This window comes from Oenanthe melanoleuca, chromosome 4 (assembly GCF_029582105.1).
Source record: "Oenanthe melanoleuca isolate GR-GAL-2019-014 chromosome 4, OMel1.0, whole genome shotgun sequence".
Taxonomy (NCBI): Eukaryota; Metazoa; Chordata; class Aves; order Passeriformes; family Muscicapidae; genus Oenanthe; species Oenanthe melanoleuca.
The window spans coordinates 45,426,308-45,450,126 of NC_079337.1; the positions used below are offsets into that span (position 1 = coordinate 45,426,308).

The 23,819-nt window shown below is 39.9% G+C and overlaps 1 protein-coding gene across 1 annotated transcript in view; it reads right to left on the minus strand.

The window, feature by feature from the left end:
- GABRB1 (gamma-aminobutyric acid type A receptor subunit beta1) overlaps positions 1-22,764 on the minus strand; it is a 102,552-nt gene extending 79,788 nt beyond the window's left edge. The window contains exons 1-3 of the mRNA XM_056489746.1: positions 22,685-22,764; positions 22,504-22,595; positions 22,359-22,426 (exon numbers count right to left, since the gene is read on the minus strand). Coding sequence (XP_056345721.1) covers positions 22,359-22,426; positions 22,504-22,595; positions 22,685-22,764 — 240 coding nt within the window. The remainder of the gene's footprint in view (positions 1-22,358; positions 22,427-22,503; positions 22,596-22,684) is intronic.
- Between the last annotated feature and the right edge of the window lie 1,055 nt (positions 22,765-23,819).

Consider the following 23,819-nt stretch of genomic DNA (forward strand, 5'->3'; position numbering starts at 1 on the left):
GCACAATAATGGGGTGAAGGCATACCCCAGTATGCCCTGAAAGACTGACTGAGTGTGACATAAAAGATGCAACATCTAAGGAAGTAACAATTGGTAAGTTGCAAACTCAGGTGTACCCTGAAGAACTGTAAAGATACTAGGACAAATAGACTATTTCTGAAAGTATTATGTCCTGGGAAAGATGCTGAAATTGGTTGTATTGTGCACTGAAAAGGGAATTTGCAGGGGGTAAGGGGCTCAAAGTCAGCATCAAGATCCATTTTGTGCCTCAAAATGTTGAACTTAACAAAAAATTTCAGGAAAATTTTATGGTTTAGTAGTGGTCAAATGTGCCATTGCCTTTTATTTCATGTACTAATTGCCTACATTATGAAGAAATTTTAATGAACTAGGTGCCCATACAGCAAACACCATTGGCAGTAGGATGTGATGAATTATTCAAGCAGAATAATCCTGGCAGAGTTGTGAGGCTCTGCCTTCAGAGGCACACTGTGTGTCCTGGGTGGAGGAGAGCTTCTGTCAATGGTGCACTGTGCAGCCTAGCTTGAAGTCAGGGCACCTAATGACTGTGAAGCTCTAACCTTGGTGAAAAAGCAAGTATCTGCCCTACTTGGGAAGTGTCTATAACATGAGTGAGAAGGGTTTCAGATGCACTTGAATTGTGGCACTTGTTGGAAAGGGTGTAAGGCAACCTTAAAAACACTTGTTTGCCTTCAGAGTCTCTAACATGGAGCCATAACTTCTAGATAGTACAAAGAATGCTTAGGGCAATACACTGAAAAATAAAAAATACAGCAGAAAATATGATGATTACTTCCAAAAAGCTGTTTTTGAGAATATTTGGCTTCTGGCTGAACAGAATCTATTAAGCTAATAACTCTTCTCCTGACTGGAACTGATGTCAACCGCCAGAAGCAGGACACCACTGTTGGGCAGTTTGGGATCACTTCAAGTATCAACTGGAATTTCTCCTGTTATAATGGATCTGACTGAAGATACATGGCCTTTGAGAGCTCTATGCATAGCAAAGTGAGTTTGTTTCTTTTCCTTGGGCTCTTGCAGCCAGGTTTTCATGGCTTTTGCCTGCACTGCTGGGGAGTAAAGCATCACAGTGAATCGATGGGGCAGCTAAGCTGTTCTTTTAGAGTCCTTGTGCTCACCTCAGACCTGAGACCCCAGGGAGCTGCTGTACCAGCTCACTCCTCAGGGAGTGACTTCTCAGCTTTGAATTTCTAACTCTAGATGACAATGATCTATAATACATTGCTCACTCTGCTTTTAAAAAACAACAGGAAGGACAAAATGCCACAGTGAAATGAAGCAAGGGAATGGCAAAGCCACTCCTAGTGTTGGAGTTCCTTGGCTGTCACATTCAATCATACAAATCCCAGTGTTGTTATGTCTGCAGCAAATGTGTTTTATTATTTACGATGGGGATATGTGGGGAACTTGCCTTTAGTTGGATATGTTTTGGAGCTACCACCTTTGTTCCTCTAGGCTGTTTCAGGTCTTCTGAGAGTCCTGCTGCAGAGCTAGTTTCTTCTCAGATATCCTTAAACTTCAAAAGTTACTTGTATGTGTTGATGGAATACTTTTTTCTTTTTAGTAGGCGCCATACTGAATGTATACTTTGAATGCAATATTGTATGTCATATATTCTCTTAATAAAATCAGGCAGAGGGGTGAGCTTTCTGCTGTAAAATTTCCTAATTGGTCTGTCAGAAAAAGTGAGCACTGAGGACCAGGCAATAACTTCCCAGAAATATGAAGATATGAAGAGTGATATTTGGTATAAGAGTGATGAATTAGGCAGACTTTTAAAAGGTTGGTAAAGGAAACATTCTGTAAATTAGACAGATCATCCCAGATCTACTTTTATTTAAAAATCTGTATACGCACTAATTTTGAGCAAGGACAAGAGGGTGAAGCACAGCATCATGACAACAGATGATCAGCACTCAGCAGTTGTGAGGACAAGACACTGTTACCTAGCAACTTGTCAGAGATGTCTTTTATAAATCCATCCTGTCATGGATGTCATATATACACCACAGTTGGTCTTCACAGATTTTGCACTACTTAGTACTGTAAAATATATCTTCTGAGCAGTAGCATCCTTGGCAGGTATTAAATCATGCTAGTCCAGCTTTTTCTTGCCCTACCTGCTCCCACAGCAAGGTGAGGGCTGTGGATTTGTTTTTTGCACAAGTTACTCCTCTCTTCTTTCTGGACAGCTTCAGAAAGAATGTGATCTGTGAATGATCTGAGCTTTGCATCTCCTGCAGCAGAAGGTTACTACGATCTGTAATTTTTCTTTCTGAGGTGAAGAACCCTTACTCTGTCTCAGTATTAAAATATGAAATGAATAAGTGGAGATATTCTCAATTTTGACAAGTGCTGCTTTACTATACCTCTATACAGATCTCAGAAGATTACTTGATTCTGGATAGACATTTTGGATGTTATAGTATTACGGATATTCAGCAAGACTGATTTAAGGCCTTAACTTTTCTTTCTAATCTTTGCCTACTAATCCCATTTATTTTGAGATAATGCAAGTATACCATTGTTTCCAATGGTATTTGGAGTGGGAATTTGGAAATTCCAATCTTGGTTCAATGTTTTACTTCTTGCAGTATTTTGAAGTGTATGCTGTAATACTGTAAAAAGGGAGTTGGACACATTATACTAAATATTACACAGTAAAAATACTGTGCTGATTTCTGCATTACCCTTTTAAATTACTTTCCACTCTTTGTTATAAGCAGAGGGAGTGCAGCATCTCTTGCTTCAATAATTATCTCTAATTTAATGTGTTATGAACTGTACTATATCTCTTGGATTCTATTACAGTACAAGAAGTTCAACAAGCTGAGCTTTCTCTATGGCTCCTAGAAGCTGATGGACATCACATCTCAAAAAAAAAAAAAAAAAAAAAAAAAAAAAAAAAAAGATTATATGAAGAAAGAATTTAATGTTTTGAACTGGTAAAATGCAGTATTAAAATATTGTGGCTTGTGACTTTCCCATGGTTATTTTAAGTGACTTCATATTAAGTTGTAAGCTATCAGAGACACTGAGAGGACTGACTTCCCATTCTGGCTGTATTTTGTGTGCTTTCAGCACTCTTTCTACGGGAGAAAATATCACTAAAAACTGTCACTATCTATAAGAACTTTATAAAGAAATTTTAAGATAGAAGCCTGTCAGAATAGTAGTGAATTCAACCTTAAACATGCTTAGTGACAAATTGTTTGGGTTTGGGGTTTTTTTTGTGTTTTATTTTGTTGTTGTTGGGTTTTTTTAGTTGTTGTTTTTTTGGAAGGGGGGAGGGATGTGTTTAAATTTCTGTCTTTAACAGAAAATGCAATGACTGTAATGACAGAAAAGATTCTGCTCTATCTTTTCCTTAACCTATCTTGTATTTGTGCCAAGATCTTGACAAACTCAAAAAACAGCCTAAAGAAAGTGTGATGGGATTCAGTTAATGACAAATTCAAGTTCTATACTCAACAGTAATACTGTGTACAGTATCCCTATCCTGTGTGATTATATATAGATATATATCTATATACTGAATGTGTATATATACAGGACAGGGAATAAGAAGTAGCTCTGAGCAAAATGATCTGCAGCTTACAAAATGAATGCGGACGACAGTCAAGCTGTTGCAGAAGGAAAAGTGGCATATGCTCTAGTGGGATGTGTAAAGAGAAGGAGAACCTGCAACAGCTTGTATTTAACACAGCAGAGAGAAGATATATAGGAGATAAGATATATCAGTCTTCAAATGCCTGAAAGATTACTGGTGACTTGACCTGTTGCTGACTTTTTGGCCTGCTAAGTCAAGACAGGATGGGCTTAGAATACAACCAAGTAGATGTCAGCAAGGAGAAAACTTTCTAATACCGAGCTACATTTCACAACACTTACTTCAGGGTGCAACAGGGGATCAGTCACTGTCAGTTTCTAAGTATCCATTACCCACTTGTTGTGCAGGTACTGTAGCACCACAAACACTTGCAACATTCAAAGAAATGGACTGTGGGACCTTCTTAGGCTTCTCTGGAATTATGCAATATGTCTAACTGCATTATTTCATTATCAGTATTTGCTAAGAGGGAGGACAGATGGTAACATAGTTTTGAAGTACATTAATTTATTTTACAATTACTCAAATACCTATTTATGCCAGTTCCTAACATCTCAGTAGCAAATGTTAATAGCTTCTCAAGAAAGTGTCCTAAATACACACAGAATGATCCTGTTACCAGAACTGCAGGTCATCTTCAGCTGAAGTCTTGTTTTTTAGGTTCCCTACACCCCCAAAACCTTTATTCTCTTCTGATTGTGGAAAACTTCCTACAGACAACTCCTTCAACCCCCTTTACCACAACATACAGTCTCTCAATTTGATGATGACAGATGGTAAGTTATAATCAGGACCACCTTTTCTAATTCATGAACTCAGGACTATGGGCACCATGTGAGAAGAAAAAAAAAAAAGTTTTTTCACACCAGCTGGATTTCTACATGCTTTTGTTTTGGCTCACTTGTTTCCTTTATCAAAGTATTAAGACTTGTAACTTAGATGATGAAGTCTTTTGAGTCAGAGATACCACCTACTGTTTGATTAACATCTTGCACATGGATTTTCCCTCTATGCAAAGATGTCTGTGTCTCTCTCTGGTACTTGCTCTCCTGCCCTTCCCTGGCTCAAATTGCCTAAGGCAGTGGATCAACTTAATAACTGGAATGATTTCAGGTCAAACCCTTGGCAGGGTATGTGAGTAGAGCACTCATTCTGGAAATGGCTCTAAACAACAGAGCTTTATTATTTGATTAGTGCCTGATTTCCAGTTAAACATTTAATAAATCTTATCTATTATGGTATGCTATGCTCAATATGTGGCATATGAAAGTGGACATTTGTTAAGATGTACACTGTACTGTTCAGCACATTGGCCAGCCAGCCAGAGTGCAAATGAAGAAAGCTGCCAAGCCCTGTGTGAGGATTGGGCATCACAGGGTGAAAAAAGTAGAAAAACGTAGAAAAAAAATGTAGAGGGGTAGTTTAGAAATGATGGAAGAGAAAGGAAGTGTTTTAGGACATAGAGGAGGGGGCTGCTGACACTGCTGGTCAGGTGAAGCATAGGTATTGAACCTACTTGTTCCAAGTTGATTACTAATCATTTACTATCTGATTTTTTATATTTATTTATTTTTATTTTTTTTTTACTGCATTATATATCAGCTCAACATGAAAACAGAGTCTGGAGTCAAGACAAAAATTTTGCAAGCAGTTAGTTGCTGAGCAAAGTGAACTGAAAAAAAGCTAAGGGATAGAGCACAATATAAGACCACCTCAGAGAAGCTGCTCTCATTCACAGATTAATTAATTGGAAATGCCACTTTTGGCCCTGTAAACTATACTGAAAGATGGTAAAAATTTTAAAAAGCCTTTCAGAAACACTAGTCATTGAGCAACCAGAGGATCTTGAGAGGAAAAGTAGCAAAACCTGTCAGAAGTACGGACTAAAAGATTTTTGGGATACTCTTACTCCAAGCAAAATCCATTATGAAGTACTTGGTAACATGAAAGAAGACAAATTTAGAAAAAATGGTATGTTTCTAACATGGAACTTCTCCTATTGCTCTTTTCTAGCAAATGCTTAATTCATTATCAAACTATTTCAAAAGAAGTCCTTGTGGTAACACATTTGCACACAGTCTATTTGGTCCAGATAGGAACTGAACTCAGGGAACCTTGCTTTTTTAAGCAAAAATGAACATACCCTCCTGTTTTGAAGGTTTATCAACAAAAAAACCCTAAGTGCTGCTGATTGCAACAATAACACTTAAACTAGTACAGAGAGCAGTAAGGTGCAACATTTCTTCCTATCAAATGTAACTTGATTAGTATAGTTATTTTTATGTTTTTATGTTTATTTGATGTACTTTTTTTACAAAAAGTCACAGAGTTTCTGCCTTTTTATAATTTGTTATTATGAGTCTCTTAACTGCCTGCCACCATGCCTTCAAATTTCAGCCCCATACACCTTGGATGATGAAGTCTTCTTCAGCTAAAAGTAATTTTAATTTGAAATGCACATAGAAAAGCAGTATCTTATTTTTTTAACTCAGTAGTGCAAGTCTAAGAAGATCAGATGCCCCTAAGACCTAGTGCTTCTATGATTTAATTACACAAATTAAGTCTACAAACTAAGCCTGACAACATCTGAAATTACTGTGATTTGTTCTATCTTCCCAACTCAATTTCCATGCTTGAGAAATCAAGTGCATAGGCAGGAGAAGCATTACTGTGCTCCCTGTTCGTTCCCTGGCTGCAAAATGGGGAGCAAAGGGACTTGAAGTCATGGCATGAAATGCCTCCTCCCAAGCACAGGGATGGAGCTCACCAAGGCTGTAGTTTCAAGAAGCACTGCATGTAAGAAGGAGGCATAAAATTAGCTGCAATAAATAGCATTATTTCTTTCCAGGAGGCTTTAATTGCTTCATACTCTTATGTAACAGGGACCACTGAGAGTGTGGGTGGGTGTTTAAATGCACATCAGTGTGTTTCTGTCACGCCACTTCCAGATGGTAAAAGAGTATCTCCAAAAAGAACTTTGCTACAGCCACTCACTGCTTCAGATAGGGAATGGAGAAAAATATCACTGACATTTGCAACTGATTTAATTACCCTGGCTTATTGACATATTTTATTGCTGATTCTTGATTTTTGCCCTTGCCCACTATCTCACGTAAATTGTCCCCCTCACTTAATAAATCATTTTTTCTCTTTATTTGACGTGTTATTTCACTTAAGAGTGGAATATTTCTCATCATACCTTTGACAGACATTTTATGCATTTTAAAATGACAATAAATTAACTGATAACTTGCTGGGCAAACATTTCTTTCTCTACAACAGTAAAAATTATCTGAGATTATTATTTGGACCAGATTCCCAACACTTACGGGGCTGTGCTTTGATGTGAAAATTTCTATCTTGGTAGAACACAAACAAGGCTCACAGTAGGTGAGCAGTTCAGTTTATACTTTTTAGGCCTTCATAACTGCCCTTCAAAAATCTGAAAAGGTTTTTTCAGGTAGCAGAAAAAAAATGAGACAGCTAATGTAAAAAAAACCCCATTTTTACATCACTAATAGCCGCAGCAAATTCTCTATTTGATTCCAAGCCTAACCCTCTAGACAGATGCTGCTTTCCTGGGATTGCAGGTGGAAGGATCAGTTCAGGCTCTAGGTTATTTCACAAATTTATCTTTTGGAAATGGAATTAACTCTTCTAGGATGAATTTGAGAGTATTCTTGTTCCTTCACAGTTAACCCTTACACTAGCCAAAAGCAGCATGAGAAGACCTCTGGAGTTAGAGGGTAGGCTGTATGGAAATTCAAGTAGAAAACTTAAGCTTATTTCATGTAAGCTTGGTCCTTATGGATTCAGCACAGTGAAATCACATCTTGCAAATTGTGCAGGATGTGCAATGACAGCAAACAGATCCTCCTTGTGGCAAAGGATCTGTGTCAGGATCTGTAGCCTACTGTTGTGAAAAGTACATGCAAGATGAAGTATGAGCTGGTTCATATCCACCCATATACCCAGTGGAGCGCAGGCTTGGTATCAGTACAAACAAATACATTTACTGCCTTGAGGATAAGATAAAATAACTCACTAATTTTGACAAAATTCAGTTTCACAGCCACAAGAGTGTGGCTCTGTCAGGCACATCTATCTGCATGGCTTGGAAGCAAAGGCCAAATGAGCTCCATTTCCAGCTTGTGTCTGTTGTGTATTCAGTTACACCCAAAGCAGCTGCTGTCCCTGCCAATACCAGCCTCATGTACACACTCGTGCCCTGCTGTCTGCAGGAATGTGAGGAGAAGGTTGCCAGCTGCCTCTCCCTCCCACCAAAGCAGCTTTAACTGCACAGCCTTTTCCTTCTGTGTCAGCGCTGGCAAGCACAGCAGAACCAGGGCTGCAGTGCAAGAGGGAATTGCCTTCAGGGATGCATGGGGAGAGGGCACTTGAATGAGTAGTTTTGGGAGAGGGCTTGAACCTGGAGTAGAGTTGGGGTCACTGCTGGGAGAACTACAGGATTTCCCTCCTGTGTTTACCCCTACAAATTTTCTGTGTTCAGCACTTGCTTAGTTTAGATAACAGCTTATTTTGCTTGAGCCTTTGCCATCACTAATCACAGCTTTCAGAGCTCTGTTTTAACCTGCTCTATCTGGGAACCACAAACCAGTAAGGAATAACAGTTATGTTCCCATACATTGCACCAGCCAGTTGGGAATCATGTGGTGATGCAGTGGGAATTACTGACTTCCTGCCTCACACCCTTTTTTAGCACATGCAGTCCCAAAGGAGCAGGATGCTGCACACGCTCCACAGTCTGTAATTCCCAGTACAACCACTCATGCAGAGCTGTCGGGTATGTATCTCAGTTTGAATTACACACACCATGTATTCTGATGATGAATTTGCTACAAGACTAGAGAAAGCTAACAAATTATTTATGACTAGACAGATTCCTGTTTATAATCCTTGTGGCTACTGCTGTATTGCTGCTAGACTTTAGTACCTTTGAGAAGGGACTTCATATTAAAAAATTTGTCATCTGAAAAATAAAGCCTGTCTGCACATTTGGTACAGAGGAACTTCAAATATCCAAATAATCTTCTTTGTAGGCTTCTTTTATCTTTCTAGGGAGGTTTTATGACTTCACTGTATAAAATCCAGAGAAATATATTGTTTCTCTTAAATACAAATTATCTTTATGATTTAGTTTCTTAGATATTTGCTGAAAATGTGGTCACAGAAATGTTTTGTACTAAAAATTTGTAATATAGGTTCTTGCATAGACTCATAAAGATTTCTAGACAGGGGAAGAAGCCCCTTTGACAGGGGATATGTGCAGTCCTTACTCCTTGCCAAGGCAATGAAAGAAGATTTTAACTGTGAGTTTTCATACATTCCTACTTTGTAAGTTTGTTGGATTTCTGCTTAACTCCTGGGGAAAGAGCATTCCCACTAGAACTGCATATACAAACATTTTAATCTGGTATTAGTATGGTTTTAATATTAAGCATTTATGGAGATAGGGCAGGATCTCAGATATGTTACACCTCATATTTTCTTACTCAAAAGCATGCAATTACTGCTACAGGAACAACTTAGCACAGCACCAGGATAACTTGCTTCAGTCCATTCCTTAAGGAGGCATGAAACCAGTTGCTCTAGAACACAGAAATTTTGTTTTGCACAACTGCTCAAGCCCAAAGGCAGCCAAGTGAAAAGACAGCAGTACTGTGCCTTTCTCCTCTGTGACAAACATCTGGCTTGCATGGACACGCCATGAGCATTCAGTTAGGAAGACAACTTCTGTCTGGCTAGGTCAGGTTGAGTGAGCTGACCCCATGCTTTAATTTCATGCATGTGATCCTTTTGCCACAGTTCTTGGTACAGGCAACCTAAACTGCTTCTGACCCATGTCTGTACCAAAAGAGAAGTGATACAGCTGTATTTCTGGATGCCAAGGCTGAATTAGTAATCCCTGCTGAGTCTGGACTAATTATTTTGGGCAGAATGCTGCAAGATCTGTCTTCCCTGCTTCCAGACTAAAACTAGTATCTTCATGTTATCCTGCAAAACATGGAATCCCTGGAAAGGGATCAGCTTCATGATTATCTTACACTCCATCACAGGATGACCAATCATTGTCTTGGATACCTCACATTCTTCAGGTAAACTGCAGTCTGTAATTCAAAGTACCATTCCACCTACTCAACTGCACCACTGCAGGCCTGACACAAAGTGCTGCTATGCAGATTTGGTCTCATGAAAAGAGTGGAAAGGGCAGGGAACAGGGTTCTAAATTTAGTCTGTTTAGAATGCCACACCACTGAGTATTCCCATCTATTTTCAAAGCTGCAATAAAGCAGCATGGCAATACTAGTAAAGCCATTAGTTCTTTGAATTAAAATAATTACTTCCAGCCAAAAGTAATACATTAGAGCAATTCTCATCTACTACATTAGAGTAATTCTTGGCAGTGTGAACATAATGAATCTGAGGAGTTTACAATTCAACCATCCAACTAATACTTGGAATATAAATTCTCAGCCTGTAATCACTTCCTTTTTTCCTTCTTTTTAGTCAAGGCAGTATGATTTTTTTTTTTCAGTCAGAGGGTCACAAAGTTTCCATTTGAAGTTTTAATTGGTTTCCAAAAATGTAGTTGATTGGTTAATGTGATTGTTTTAATGACCCTTCTCTGTCCAACAAACATAATTTTCAAGCTTTAAGATATTTACCTTATTTACCTGAAATCACTTTTTCTTTCCAGTTAATATTCATTACCCAAATATATTGTCATATATCTCAACTGGGCTATGAACACTAAAGTACTTACCTTGTCCCATTTTCTTTAGAAACCTTTCCAGGAAAAGAGTATCTCAAGCATACCAAGAGTGTATCCTTTTTCTCCTTAGTGCTTCATAGCTGTATTGATAAAAACAGCATCATCAAAGAGCATCAGCATTATGTGGGCCTTTGAAATGCTACAGAAGCCAGTATTTTGTTACTGTGGTTTTTAAACCTGATACTGATTCTCTGCTGTTGGTATAATCCTCTGGTTTAAGTGGAGTTACTGTTGATTTACCTGTGAGAATTAAGTACTGCTGAGGCTGTTATTGCTAGAATGGGATTGGAAATAGCACTGGAAACTTGATTACAGCTCCTTCTGTTTGTGAACTGGTCTTTGCTATTCCTACTCTCTGTCTGGACTGCAGTCCAAATACTACATGAGTGACAGAGCTAAATCTGAAGAGATTTAGAGACTTCAAACTGGTTGAGAAAACAGTGTGCTTTGATTCTTCAACTATTTGTGCTAGATTTTGAATTATTTTTGAACAATCATTCAAAAGAAAAGAGAGAAGAGAGCAACTCCTACTTGCTCTAAAGAGATATTGGTTAGACAGTGAGCAAATACTCTCTGACACCTTCTAACAAATTACTTCAATACCTTTAAAAGGTACTTTTTAATAATCACATCTTTAGTTATCAAAGGTATTGGAAGATGCTGATGGTTCTAATGTAGAAAAGCATGCCAGAAGACTTGATCTGTGTCACAAGTTATGAGAAGACCTGCACAGAAATTGAATAATATTACAACTGATGCTTTTTACCCAATGCCAGATTTACAGACAGCTAGAAAATTACTCAGATTTGAACACAGAGGAAATGTTGAACATAATGGCTGAACTCTGGAATGATTACAGATAGACAATATCCTGCACAGCAAAGGGGAACCACCAGTCATAGTGTTTTATTTATTTATTTAACTTTCCTTTATGAGCTATTTGTGTTTATTTGTATGTATACTTTGCCTCGCTGGCAATCACTAAAGGAACACACCTTAAAAACTGAAATGTTAATTTTTCCTTCTGTTTCTTCTTCTCAACTAACCTTTCAATGCCATTGTAATGGAGAAGCAGGGTTTTTTGCAAGCTTTGCAAGAGGAGTGGATGAACCTATGGTTTGACCAAGAACAACACAATGGAGAAAAGAACAAAAAAATTCTGAATCTCTTTCATGCCCTTCCCTCCAGTCTTGATCATTATACTATCTTCTGCATTTTCAGATTTTCGGAACCAAACAGTAGTCTACACCAGGAGAACTTCCCAAAGGAACTAAAAGTAAATGCAAGAGAGCACTGTGACTAAATGCTGTACCAACACATCTTGCCCTCCTCTGTCCATGTTGGCCAGCATCACATTGGTTTAATTATGGAAGGATTTTTACTTGATATTGCTTCCAGATGTTTTAATTCCAGAATAGATTAATTATGGAAAAGAAAGTAAAAAAAAACCAGTTGTCTCTCTAAATTACTAAATAAATACAGGAATTCAGGAAGCATTTTTCGAGACAGTGTTTTTTCCCCCACCATACTTCTGCCAAAATCCTCCTACTCAAATCCCTAGTTATACAGCTACCTGAGCAAACACCTCTAGCACTCATTATCAAAACACAAGTTCTGGCTTTTTATCATTTGAGACACAGCAAGGGATGAGGACAAGAGACGGGAGCCATGGGACAGCAGAATGCAGAGAGCTCTCTTTCGAAAGGAAATTTTCTTGGCCATCTTTTCCCATCCAGCTAAATACAGACAATAAAACATTTTATAAAATAAAACTAAAATTAAAAAATTAAAGTTAAATTACATTTTGTATTTCTCTTAATTATATTATGCTTACAGGTATCTAGATAGTAGAGATTGAATCTATTAACAAAGATGGACAAAAAAGCAATTGTTTTGTATTTAATTTTTAATGTTTAATTCTCTTCTGAGAGATTTCATTGTTCAGAAACCATTTTTTACTTTAATGAAAAATATAGTTACTTTTAAAAATTTGATTGTACTATGACAGATTATATACAATACACCATCTAATATTTGTATTTCAGTCTGGCATGCTCTAATTATTATCATATTATTTACATGTTTTCTGCTGATCCTTTCTGAAATACATTTCACTGATCCTCTGATACACTTTCATCACTTGATCTGAACTCAAATTGTCAATAAGACTGTCTAGGTGTATCATGACTACAAACAAACTCAGAAATTGCCCATGTCTGCTATCAAGGTATTATATCATTCTCTGCTAAGGTGTGAAACACATTCTAGCTTCATGCTTAGAATTAATTTCAGGGAAACATACTGTCCACCCTCACCAAACTCAGAAACATGCTGGAGACAAGACAACTGTTTTGTTCTGGTTTCTTTTCAAGCATTGTTCTTGACCTGGTTCTAAGGTATGCCTCACTTTCTGGACTGAAGGTTCATACACTGTTTGCTTTTCTTGCTTCCAGTGTCATTTAAAATGTCAGTGTTCTCCTTGGAACCAGACAAAAACCATTGAATGCCGCCTAAATGACTGTCAAAGTGCAGGCTAATTTCAGCAGGTCCATAGGTAAACTCCAGCTGGCTATCCTCCTAGAAGGCACCAGAAGTCCCCCTTCACATCTGCCATGCAGATGTTCTGTTGCTCACCTCTATGACAATGAATCAGACACCCTGTAAGCTTTCAGCTTTGCTGCCCCTTTGTGCATATCTCATGTGTCAGAAGATACTGAATACAAAAAGAAAAAAAATTGGTGATAACCTACTGCTGCATACTCAACAGAAAACTCAACCCTGAGAAAATGAGGTGGATTGCTGACACTAAAAAATGTGTTTACTTATCTTGTTGTAACATATTTTGACTCAGCCTTGCATGAAAATTCATTCTTGGCACTGATGTGGAAAGCAATATAGAAGTTGCCTATCTACTAGAATTCATACTGTGGAACATAGACCCTATCCAGGAATTAGATTGTTTCAGGTCTGTAATAACACCCAGGCTGAGTGGTCAAAGCCTTTTATCTACATCCTTATGATGCCTGGAAGGCATCACTTATCTCAAAAAAGGTTGGTTCCAAACTTACTTACCCAAGAACTTGCTGAGAAATAATTTATGCCAGCAAAGTATCTTGAACCTGTTTACTCCTAGTTAGTTTCACAAACAAATTTAATACATATCATTTTCCAGGATGACAACCAGAAAGTTGAGTGAATGCAGGAAGTCATGTATTAAAATAAATAGGTCGCAGGTACATTTAGGCAAGATTGCTTAGATGTAAGAACAGACATGAAAACAGAATTAATAAAATATTATTTATTGTATAAAAAAACAGTAGGGCTATGCTGTAAGGAACACAATTACAGGGAAATAAGATTTGGGAATGATACACTGAATTGCAATTACTTTCTATCCAACATCTGAAAGGCACTTTGTTCTGGAATACATACATATGCAGAAGTCAGCTTTTGAAAAAAAATACACTTTATCTGCTTGCCCTCTTTCTTTCATATGAATATGACTCATTAATTTCAGCCTAGTGAAAGCCAACTTATAATAATGTTGGTGAGCAAGAGTTTCTGATCCAATGTCAATGTCTAATGAAAAGTATGGCTCGAAAATGGACTGCTCCTCTGATGTGTAATGGCTTTACACACCAGTTGCTAAGTTTTCTCAGCAACACCTGAAAATGCACCTAGGAAGCAGAATCATAGCCAAACATGTGTCAGACTGCCTAATGAAGGTCCTTACACAGGTTGCATATGCAGTAGCATATGATGTGCTGTTTTGTTAACTTGAAAGTAAGTAAAATGGCCATAGATTTTAAAGTTACCACATCAGAGAAAAAATGTGAGGAAAAAAAGCACTACGGAATATAAATTAAAGGAGACATAATGACTCATTTCCTTTCCTGAAAGGAATAGATATTTATATGTGATACAAAAGTCATAAAATGAATAGATGAGAAATAATGTCTTGAAGCCAAGATAGGGAAAGACTGCTCAACAATGTTCTGCTTTAGCTGCTGGAGTTTTTCAGACTGGCTTGGAGTAAGAACAGTAAATACACAATGAAGGGCAGGATTCTCCTCATTTAGTGGATGGATTAAGTTAGATAACTTCTCTCATTTCACATTTTACTCTCAACAAATCTACAAGGTTTTGACATGGATCTAAGTACCTTGTCATTCTTAGGTCCTGTTATTCATTCAGTATCTTTAAGCAGCTATAACAACCATTCACTCAGTAATTGGGACTTCTTATCAAGTGTGCAAAAATTTCCAGTTGGCACACACCAGACATATTATCTTGTATTGCCTTTGACTGGTCTTTCTCGTGGAGATATGGCCAAGAGAATGAGTCCAAGAAGCAATTTTGTGCACCAAACCACACATATATCCATAAAGTTTTCAGACATCTTTACAACTGGTCTGGTAATGCAGTAATGCTTGAATCATGAGAATTAGAATTGCTGAGTGAAAAAGTGTTCCATGCTTTGAATTTAAGGAGTAATGTATTATGAGGCAGGGGAAAAAAATCTTTGTCAGGATCTTCATACTGCCTAACATTAGCCTCCTAACCTTAAAGAGATATCAGCATAGACTTTGTATAATAGGATTAAGAAAGAAAGAGATAAGGATAATTCAAACAAATTATGTAGAGGAGGGAGGAAAACTTTCCTCTTTGTCAGTTTAAAGAACCTGCATTACCTCTCTCTTGAGTAGACTGATAGCAACTGAAGACATTTGGCACTACTGCACTCAATTCCCACTCCAGCACATCAGTAGCAGTGTTTTGGAATCGAAGTACTTGACCTCCTCATCTACCCAGGAACAAAAGCTAGGTATCCACATTCTTTCAACCTTCAGGGATGGATGACTTTAAAAGTGCTACTCTCAGCGTAAGAGATGACTTACCAAGAGGCCAAAGGGCTCAAACTGCAATGCAGAGTTGCTACACACACATTTTTTGTCAAAGAGCACATTGGGCCTGGCACTGACAGAGCACCCAGTGAAGTAAGTGTCCACTCTTGAAATAAGAATGGCAGCCCTGGGAAGAGTATTTTCATTTATTAGCCACACACTTTGCATGAAGGCTATTGTTTGTTAGGGTGCACTAAAACTCTTTCACAGATACATAAAGTAAAATGTCTTTTCCACAGAAGGAATTTCTGCTCATGCCTTGGTAAGTGTGTGCGACAAAAAGCAGAATTTGTGCCGGTCTTTATTGTTTCTTCCTCCCCACATGCCAGCCTTGCAATATCTTGCAAAAGATAATATGATGACTGAAGGATACATATGAAAATCTGCCACCTCTTTAACAATCAGCAAAACCTTCTGCTTTTGCATGTTGTTATCATGTTCCAAAAACTGAGAAAATAATGTTCTGAAATTAAGTAAGGTTAAATAGCCTTACTAACAGAATAATCATGCAAGTTGCTTACCTGTTCTGTTAATCACAAGAAATAAGCATTTAGTGGCATCAAACACTAAACAGAAAGAAAGAAAAACCTTCATATTTTGATGTCTGATTCTTCTGACAAATGACTGTCATTACTGTCTTCTCCTGTGAAACCATCTGCAAACAATATATTCTTAAATATATTCTTAAGTATTACGAGTGAATATATAAGCTAAATAAATAATGAATACATGAAGATTTCCCAAGCCAGCACAGAATCATATGTGCTTTGAAAGCTAATGCTGACAAGGTATGCATGATGCTGTGTGGTATTCAGAAACTTCTCTCTACTCTTACATTCACTATGTTCATTTGGAAACCTACAGTACTGGGCAAAGCACTGTGATGACTGAAGTTAAATTCACAGTTGCCTCTTGATATATCACAATATGTCATTCAGCAATACCACTGAGGAAAATGTAATTACTATGCAACATCTTGTGCTTTCTTGGGATTTCTCACTAGGTAAGTAAGAAATAAATTCCTGTCAGGACTGCAAGAGTATTGTTGTAGAGATGTAGGAACAGACCAGCTGGGTCATAAGCCATGATGCTGTATTGAAATAACTGGTCACAGGGGATATATTCTTTTATAGCTGCAAGCTGTATGCCTTTTCTTTCCACCTGAGTGTGCAGAAACTTGCTCACTGTCCAAATGAATGCTCACAAAATGCATTTAATTCCCATACTCTCCCTGTAAGGTAGAAATTGTAACAGAGAAGCAACTGAGAGCAGAGAAATTGAAACAAACAAACCAATCCAAAAAATCCATGTAAGGACAGAAATTTACACTTTGGTTCCACTTGGTATCTTTCCCCTGAGACTCATTCCTTCTATAAAGCAAACAACATATAACCCCTGTAGGCACTGATCTGCTGAACACAAGAGTGAAATCTAAGACACTGGCGTCCAAAACACTTTCTGAGCATGATCCAAGCCACCTGAATCACTGTCTTTTTCTTTGGAATAAGGACCTCCACTCATATCTTTGTTCTGCTGCTACAATGACTGTTGTGATTACCAGGAGGAAGAGGCATTAACACTCACAGACTTCCCCAGTTTCAGTACAAAAATTCAAAGCTCCTGTTATCAATCTATTTTGATTTATTTTAAAGTCAAATATACAAATAAAATCAAAGGTAATTGATTGCTATCTACAAAGAACAGAAGAGATTCCCACTTTTGACTTTTAGAACTTGTATGCCATTCTGATAACACGGTTGTGGGTGTGAATAATAAAAAAGAAGATGCATAGGTAGTTTTTCATATTTGTTTTGTTTCCACTGGAGCTAGTTCAGCAAAGACTAAGGAGACTGATCTCAGATTAGTCTTGGAACGACTGATAGCTTCTGATACTAATGTTTAAATTATACCATCACAGAATGGTTATGGCTGGAAGGGACAAGATCATCCAGCTCCAACCCCCACACCATGGCCTTCTCTAGACTGGGTTGCTCAGAGCCCCATCCAACCCAATCTTGAACACTTCCAGAGATGGGGCATTCACAACTTCTCTGGGCCACCTGTGACAGTGCCTCACCACAGTCACAGTAAAGAACTTGTGCCTAGTATCCAATCTAAACCTCCTGTCTTTCAATTTGAAGCAATTACCCCTTGTCTTACCATTACATGCCCTTGTAAAAAGTCCCCCTCCATCTTTCTTGTAGGCAGCTTTAGGGGCTGGAAGGCTGCAATTAGGTTACCCTGGTGTCTTTTCTCCAGGTTGGACAATCCCAATTCTTCATACAAGAGCTAGTCCATCCCTCTAACCATCTTGGTGGCCTCCTCTGAACTGACTCCAACAGCCAGTCCTTCCTGTGCTGGGATCCCAGAGCTGGATGCAGCACTGCAGTGGGGTCTCAGCAGGGTGGAGCAGAGGTGCAGAATCCTCTCCCTCCCCTGCTGCCCACAGTGCTCTGGATGCAGCCCAGGACATGTTTGTCTTTCTGGGCTGGGAGTGCCCATGGCTGGTCATGTCCAGCCTCTCACCCAGCAGCACCTCCGAGTTCTTCTCAACAGGGCTGCTCTTGATCTGTACATCCCCAGCCTGTGTTGATACTGGGGATTGCTCCAACCCTTAATTTAAACACTAGGCTAGGATGTATGAATATACCAGTAGGAAAATTGTAAAAAAGCTGCAAGGAAAACCAAGCTGTCTGCAAGCCAAGACTCTGCAATGACAGAGAATATATTCCCATGAGGGTAACAGATTTCTTGTTTTTTCTCACTTGCTCATTTTCATTCTTTTTTGCATTTTGCTTCTCAGAGGCATCATCATAACAATTAAGCATTTTTAAAAGTTTTTTCTTGATGTCTGTGTGTGTTCAGAACAGCTTATTTTGTCTTGACTTTACATGTAACTGGCAAAATTTTTCCAAGAAAATGCAATTACTACAGGAAAGTATAATCACCTTTAATAAAGTTGGTTTGATTCATTACTGATGCAACTTCACTGATTTGCAGAGGAACCTAACCAAAGAACAAGCTAAGCCAAACACTTCAATGCTCCACGTACTCCAGAGAAACCCCTTGGAGCTGATATTCAAAAGTGGAAGAACAGCTAATAAATGGGAATAATCTTTTCCCCTACCAAGAAATCAAGTATATTTTTCTTCTATAGCATTTCTATAAAAGTTGACTCAGGAGCACATGGATATATAAAAATATTAGCTAATAAAGTATTTCCACCAAAATGTATTGGTTCAAAATTGCATTTGGCTTGCTGTTCCATAAAGTTTGTCCAGTTTGTTCTTCCTCTAGAGTTCCTGAATACTACGAAATGTGGTACTGATCACTTCTGCTTACTGGAAGTTACATGAAATACTGACGTTCCATTTTTTTTGACTAAAAATTGCAAAAATTATGCATACTAATGAGTTTAATGGATTCATAATGTTTTAGGTACAGAGCTCCACATTTTTTAAATTCCTTTCTATAACATTATGCTGAATTCTTCATTACTGTAATCACTAGGATGAGAAAAAAAACAGCACAATTGATTTATGACAAGTTCCTTCTAGCCCCACAAACATCCTTGGGAAAAGAAAACAAATATGCAATTCATAAAAAATGTTGCCTGCATTGTAAAAGGCTCTATATAGTACTATAAAAATAATCTGAACCACAGTATTGCTGTTTCAAATCTGTTGAAAAGAATTAGCCATCTGCCATGACAGCAGCTTGACCTGATGGGCCCTGCAAAGCAGCAGTGAGATCAGCAGGGTCCCTGCTGAGCCAGCAGTCCCTTCCTGCCAAGTCAGGCCCTGGTGCTATTCCCTGGCACAGCAGGTTGTCCCCAGCAGTGCCTCTTCCACTTACTTGTTCTCTGTGATCTGGATCACCACTGTTGCCTGGATTTCTGAATAGAAACTGAAAAAGTCATTGAAACCATGAGGTTCCACAACAAACCCAGACAATAAGCCTCAGAATCATCTGCAGATTAATGTTTCACTTTAGAATTTACACATGGCTGTCAATCCCATGTTTTGTTCTCTTCAATAGGAAACCAGTGACAAAGCTGCACTGCCTGTGAAATGCACTAAGGTGAATGAAGCCTCCGAACCTCACCTATCTCTCTCCTCGATCAGCATATTATTTTGATCACTTAAGGGTTTACAAAAAAAAACACTGGTTAAAGAAAGGAGAAATCAAAATTGAAGAACACAGGAGGGGAGGGAATCATTCCAGGCTTGGTTATTCTCTCATGCTGTTGAAGAGCAACAACACAGAAAATTATAAAGAAATAAAAACTGCTCCTGCAAGCTGCTGAGTAAACTGTTGAGCTGGTAGAGATAATATATACCTCTTTTCAACTGTGTAAGAAATTTTATCTGTGAGCATATTCATTGAAAACATGGGACTGTCAGCATCTAGTCCAGTTGAATGGGACAGGAGTCCTTGGTGCACTGCAATAATTAGTACTTACTGATGCTTCTGAGATACACAAGCATGAATCTATCTACCTGCCACTGACTTCTACTCATGTTACTTCAGTTACACTTATGAGGCTCTTCAGGTTAAAAATATGCTGGGAAATTAACTGCACTCTTCTTTTAATATGATTAAGATCCTGCATAATATTTAGACACCGTTTATCTGTTTCAACAGTTTTAACTTTGCTAACTCTTCAGTTCTTTCTATAGGCAATTAAAAAAGACATGACTGAAATTCTTCCATCTCACTCAAATGGATTGATGAGTTTTAATGGAGAACATTTATCCCAACTTTTAATTAAGTTTGGCAGTCTGAAATCATTAATCTTTGCTTTGAAACTATGTACTGTAATGTAAGCATTTAAAACCATACAAGTCAATCTTGTTATAAGGTGGATGTCTGAGTGGTAATGCAGCTTTCTAGAAGCTGCCTTTGATTCTTTTAAATTACCTTTTCTCGGTTCATGACATAAACCATTAAGGATTTGCCCCACCAGAGGATGAAACCAACCTCAGTGTGACACTGCTTTGGCCAAAAGCAACCCCCAAAACCTATTAGACACAGTTTAAAGAAAAAGAAGATGAATGACTTACATGTGGCTGTAACATTAACCATCTCAAGGCTGTGATTTCTCAGAAATAAAAAAATACTAGAACAAAGCATCATTTTACTAGGTAAAAAACCTTTACTTATACCAAGGTATCGACTGCCTTGTTTTTGCAATGATGGATGAAATTACTGAACATTGTCCAAAACCAGGCAGACAATCTCTAGCAACACAATAAACACAGAGCACTAGATACAGGAATGTACAGGTAGCACTTGTGATATTGGAAAGGCTTTTCAAACTGATTCAGAATGAAGACTTCATATTTTGCCCTTGGGAATGGCTACAGCTGCACCTAGGACCAGTTGCTTTCTTCTACTTTGAGATGTGGCATTTTATGAAATGAAAACATTTTCTTACTTCTTGACCAGTTTTAGTCAAGCTGCTCCCTACATATTATTCATATAATCCATTTATCATGTAACTTCTCTTTCCCAGAGGCTGTGCAAGTGTTAGAACAGAGAAAAAAGCTTTGACAAGTACAGGCAACTAAGAAATGCTGTGAGCTGGTGCAACACAATTGTAAGATTGCCATTGAAAACTGTCACATCCACTCCCCTACAGATAACAGTATTTCAGGTGTTGAGACTTTACAAGATAAGTTCTGGACTTTTCAGAATAGGTGTTTTTGTGTTTCACTCTGTTTGGCTTTTCCAGGTATGAAAGCAGCAATCCCACTACAGCGTCGTAGAAACAGCTTGGAGTTGGAGTAGATTTGTTCTTTGATTGTTTTGATAAGGTCTGTGTTCTGTTTCCTCTGCTTTATCTGTGTGGTCTGTTCCTCCCTGAAAGTACAGTACAGCAACAGGAAGACCAGGAGCTGAAACTTGCAAAATGTTGTATTTGTGTAGCATTAGCAGTCTGCAGACCTACAACCTGACAAATTCTGTTTCCTCTCCACTCCCATATACCATACATATTCATAAGCAAATAAAACAGTTACATACAAACAGAAGCTATGATATATATAACAAACAACAGAAAAAACTAAGTGTAAAAACAAACAAACAAAAAAATTTATGAAGAGTTTGTTTTAATGACAGCTATTAATTAATATACCAAGGAAGAAATCCCCACTCTTGGGTAAATTACTTCAAATGGGCAAATATCACCCAGCGAAATAAACTGCTGTTCAGGATGGAACTGTAAGGTTTCTAAGCTTCTTTTAACTAAGTAGGTGTTCCCTTATGTACAGAAAGCATCTGAGATTTTCATCTGAGATCAAACATAAGAAAAGAGAGTGAGAGCAAAATGCCCATGATGCTGACTAATTCAACATGATTTTGTACAAAGTTCAAACTTGCAACTGATTCATTGTTTTCTTCTGGGAAAAGACTGTCAAATGAGGCAGGCACTAAACAGTCACATTTTTGCTTTTTAAGCCTGCTTGTCTATTAGCATTCCCTCCTGCAGAAGAGCTGAAATCAAATGCAGTATGTTTCACACCTGTAGCTATGAGACCTCTGATTCTGACAGCTGGAAACATCCTTATGTACTTACTCTGCAGTGTAGTTATTTTTTACCCTTTTACAGGAGAGTGTTTTCTAGAAGTCCTTCTTATTTTCTCTTTGCACCTTTTACTCAAGGCTGCTAGAGTGCAAAGTGAACTGTCTAACTCTTCAAATAATTTAACATGAAAACACGCACATCTGGCCACCTGCTGCCACAGCTCAAGAAACTCCAGCATTTCCGACGGCAGCTGCTGACTACGCAAAGGGCAAACCAGGGCAAGAGAGACCCAATACCTCACACCTGCAGTAGGCATTCTGACCAAGGCAGGGAGCTCTTCCCAAGTGCCACCGCAGGCATGCCAAAATCATCTCAAAAACGCAAATAACTTTTCCTAGCAACTGCGACGTGCTCGGTGATTTCGTGGTGATGCTCGGTACGCGCATCCCCGCGCAGCGGGGCTCCAGGCCGATGGCAACTCACCATGTTGACCTCCGAGACCACGTCGATGCTGGCGATCTCTATCCGCATGCCCACATCCACGGGCGGACCTGCGGGGGGAGCGGGAGGCGGCGTTAGCGGGCCCGAGGGGGCCGGGGCGCGGGTCGGGGGGGCGCGGGCGCCTCACCTCCGAAGTCGGGGCGGAGGCGGATGTCGTAGCCTTGGAGCAGCCCGTCCACAGTCTCCTTCACGTAGGACATGTTGCTGGGCCCGTCGGCGCTGCGGGAAGAACACAAGCGGGTCAGGGAGGCGGCCGGGCGGCCCCGCGCCCGCCTCCCTCCGCCCGTCCGCGCCCCGGCGGCGCTCACCTGCGCGCCGCGCACGCCACGGCCAGCGCCAGCGGCAGCAGCAGCGCCCGCGGGCCGGCCCGCCTCGCGGCCGCCCCCATCCCGGCCGCCGCCTCACGGGGGACGAGCCGCCGGCTGGAACTTGGTGCGGAGCGGCGAGGAGAAACAATTCCCGAGAGCGGGACGCATGCGCCGAGCCGAGCGCTGCGGCCCCGGGGCTCCCCTGTGCCCGCCACTGCCACTCGGGCCCGGCCGCGCCGCGGGCTGAGGGCGCGGAGGGCTGAGGGCTCGGAGCCCTGAGGGCGCTGAGGACCGAGGGCTCGGGAGGCTGACGGCGCGGAGATCTGAGGGAGCGGTACCGCAACAGGTGCCACAGGAGCGCTGAGGGCTGCGGGGCACAGCGGCACCGAGACCCCCGAGCTGCCGTGGGGAAGGGGTGCAGCCCCCGGGCGCGCCCCCCGCCGCTCCAGCGCCGGCTTCCCGTCGAGTCAGTGAGAGATTGTTGAGGGCGCTTCGGCGTGAAAATTCCCCTCGGTGTTATGTTAGCCATCAAGTGAAAGGGGAATGGCAAGTGCGGTAGAAATGGCACGTTTTGGTGCAGGTAGCGCTTCGAGGACGCGCCCGCTCCGCGGAGCGCTGGTGGCGGGGCTGCCCCGCAGCGGTACCCGCGGTGCCCCGGGTAACTGGGTTTTAGTTGCAATTTTCTAACCAGTGTAATTGATCTTGCGTTTAGAACGCGATTTTCGTCTTTTTGTTTTAAGACTCTCGGAAGGGATGCTCCAGTGTAACCTGCCCTCTGTGCGGTCCATCGCACGGGGACTGATCCTGTGAGCCCCGTGAGCAGTTGATGGCTTTGCTGGCGCCGCTCGCATTCGCTACATCGTAGCGCAACCAATAATAACATTTGTCCCTTTCAGGTTCAGCCCATCTCCTCTGCGCGCTTCACAGTCCTGCGTGCGGTGCCTCGGGATAAGCATTGGATGCTTTTGAGTCTGCTACATCGTCATGCAGACTTGTTTCTGAGAAATGGCAGACTTGGTGATGTTTTTTGTAGCTGAAATGTGCCACTATATTTGAAAAATGCTGCAATACTGATATAGTTTGTGACACAAATTCTAGTGATAGTTTTGAGCATCTTTTGGAACAAATTTTTGAA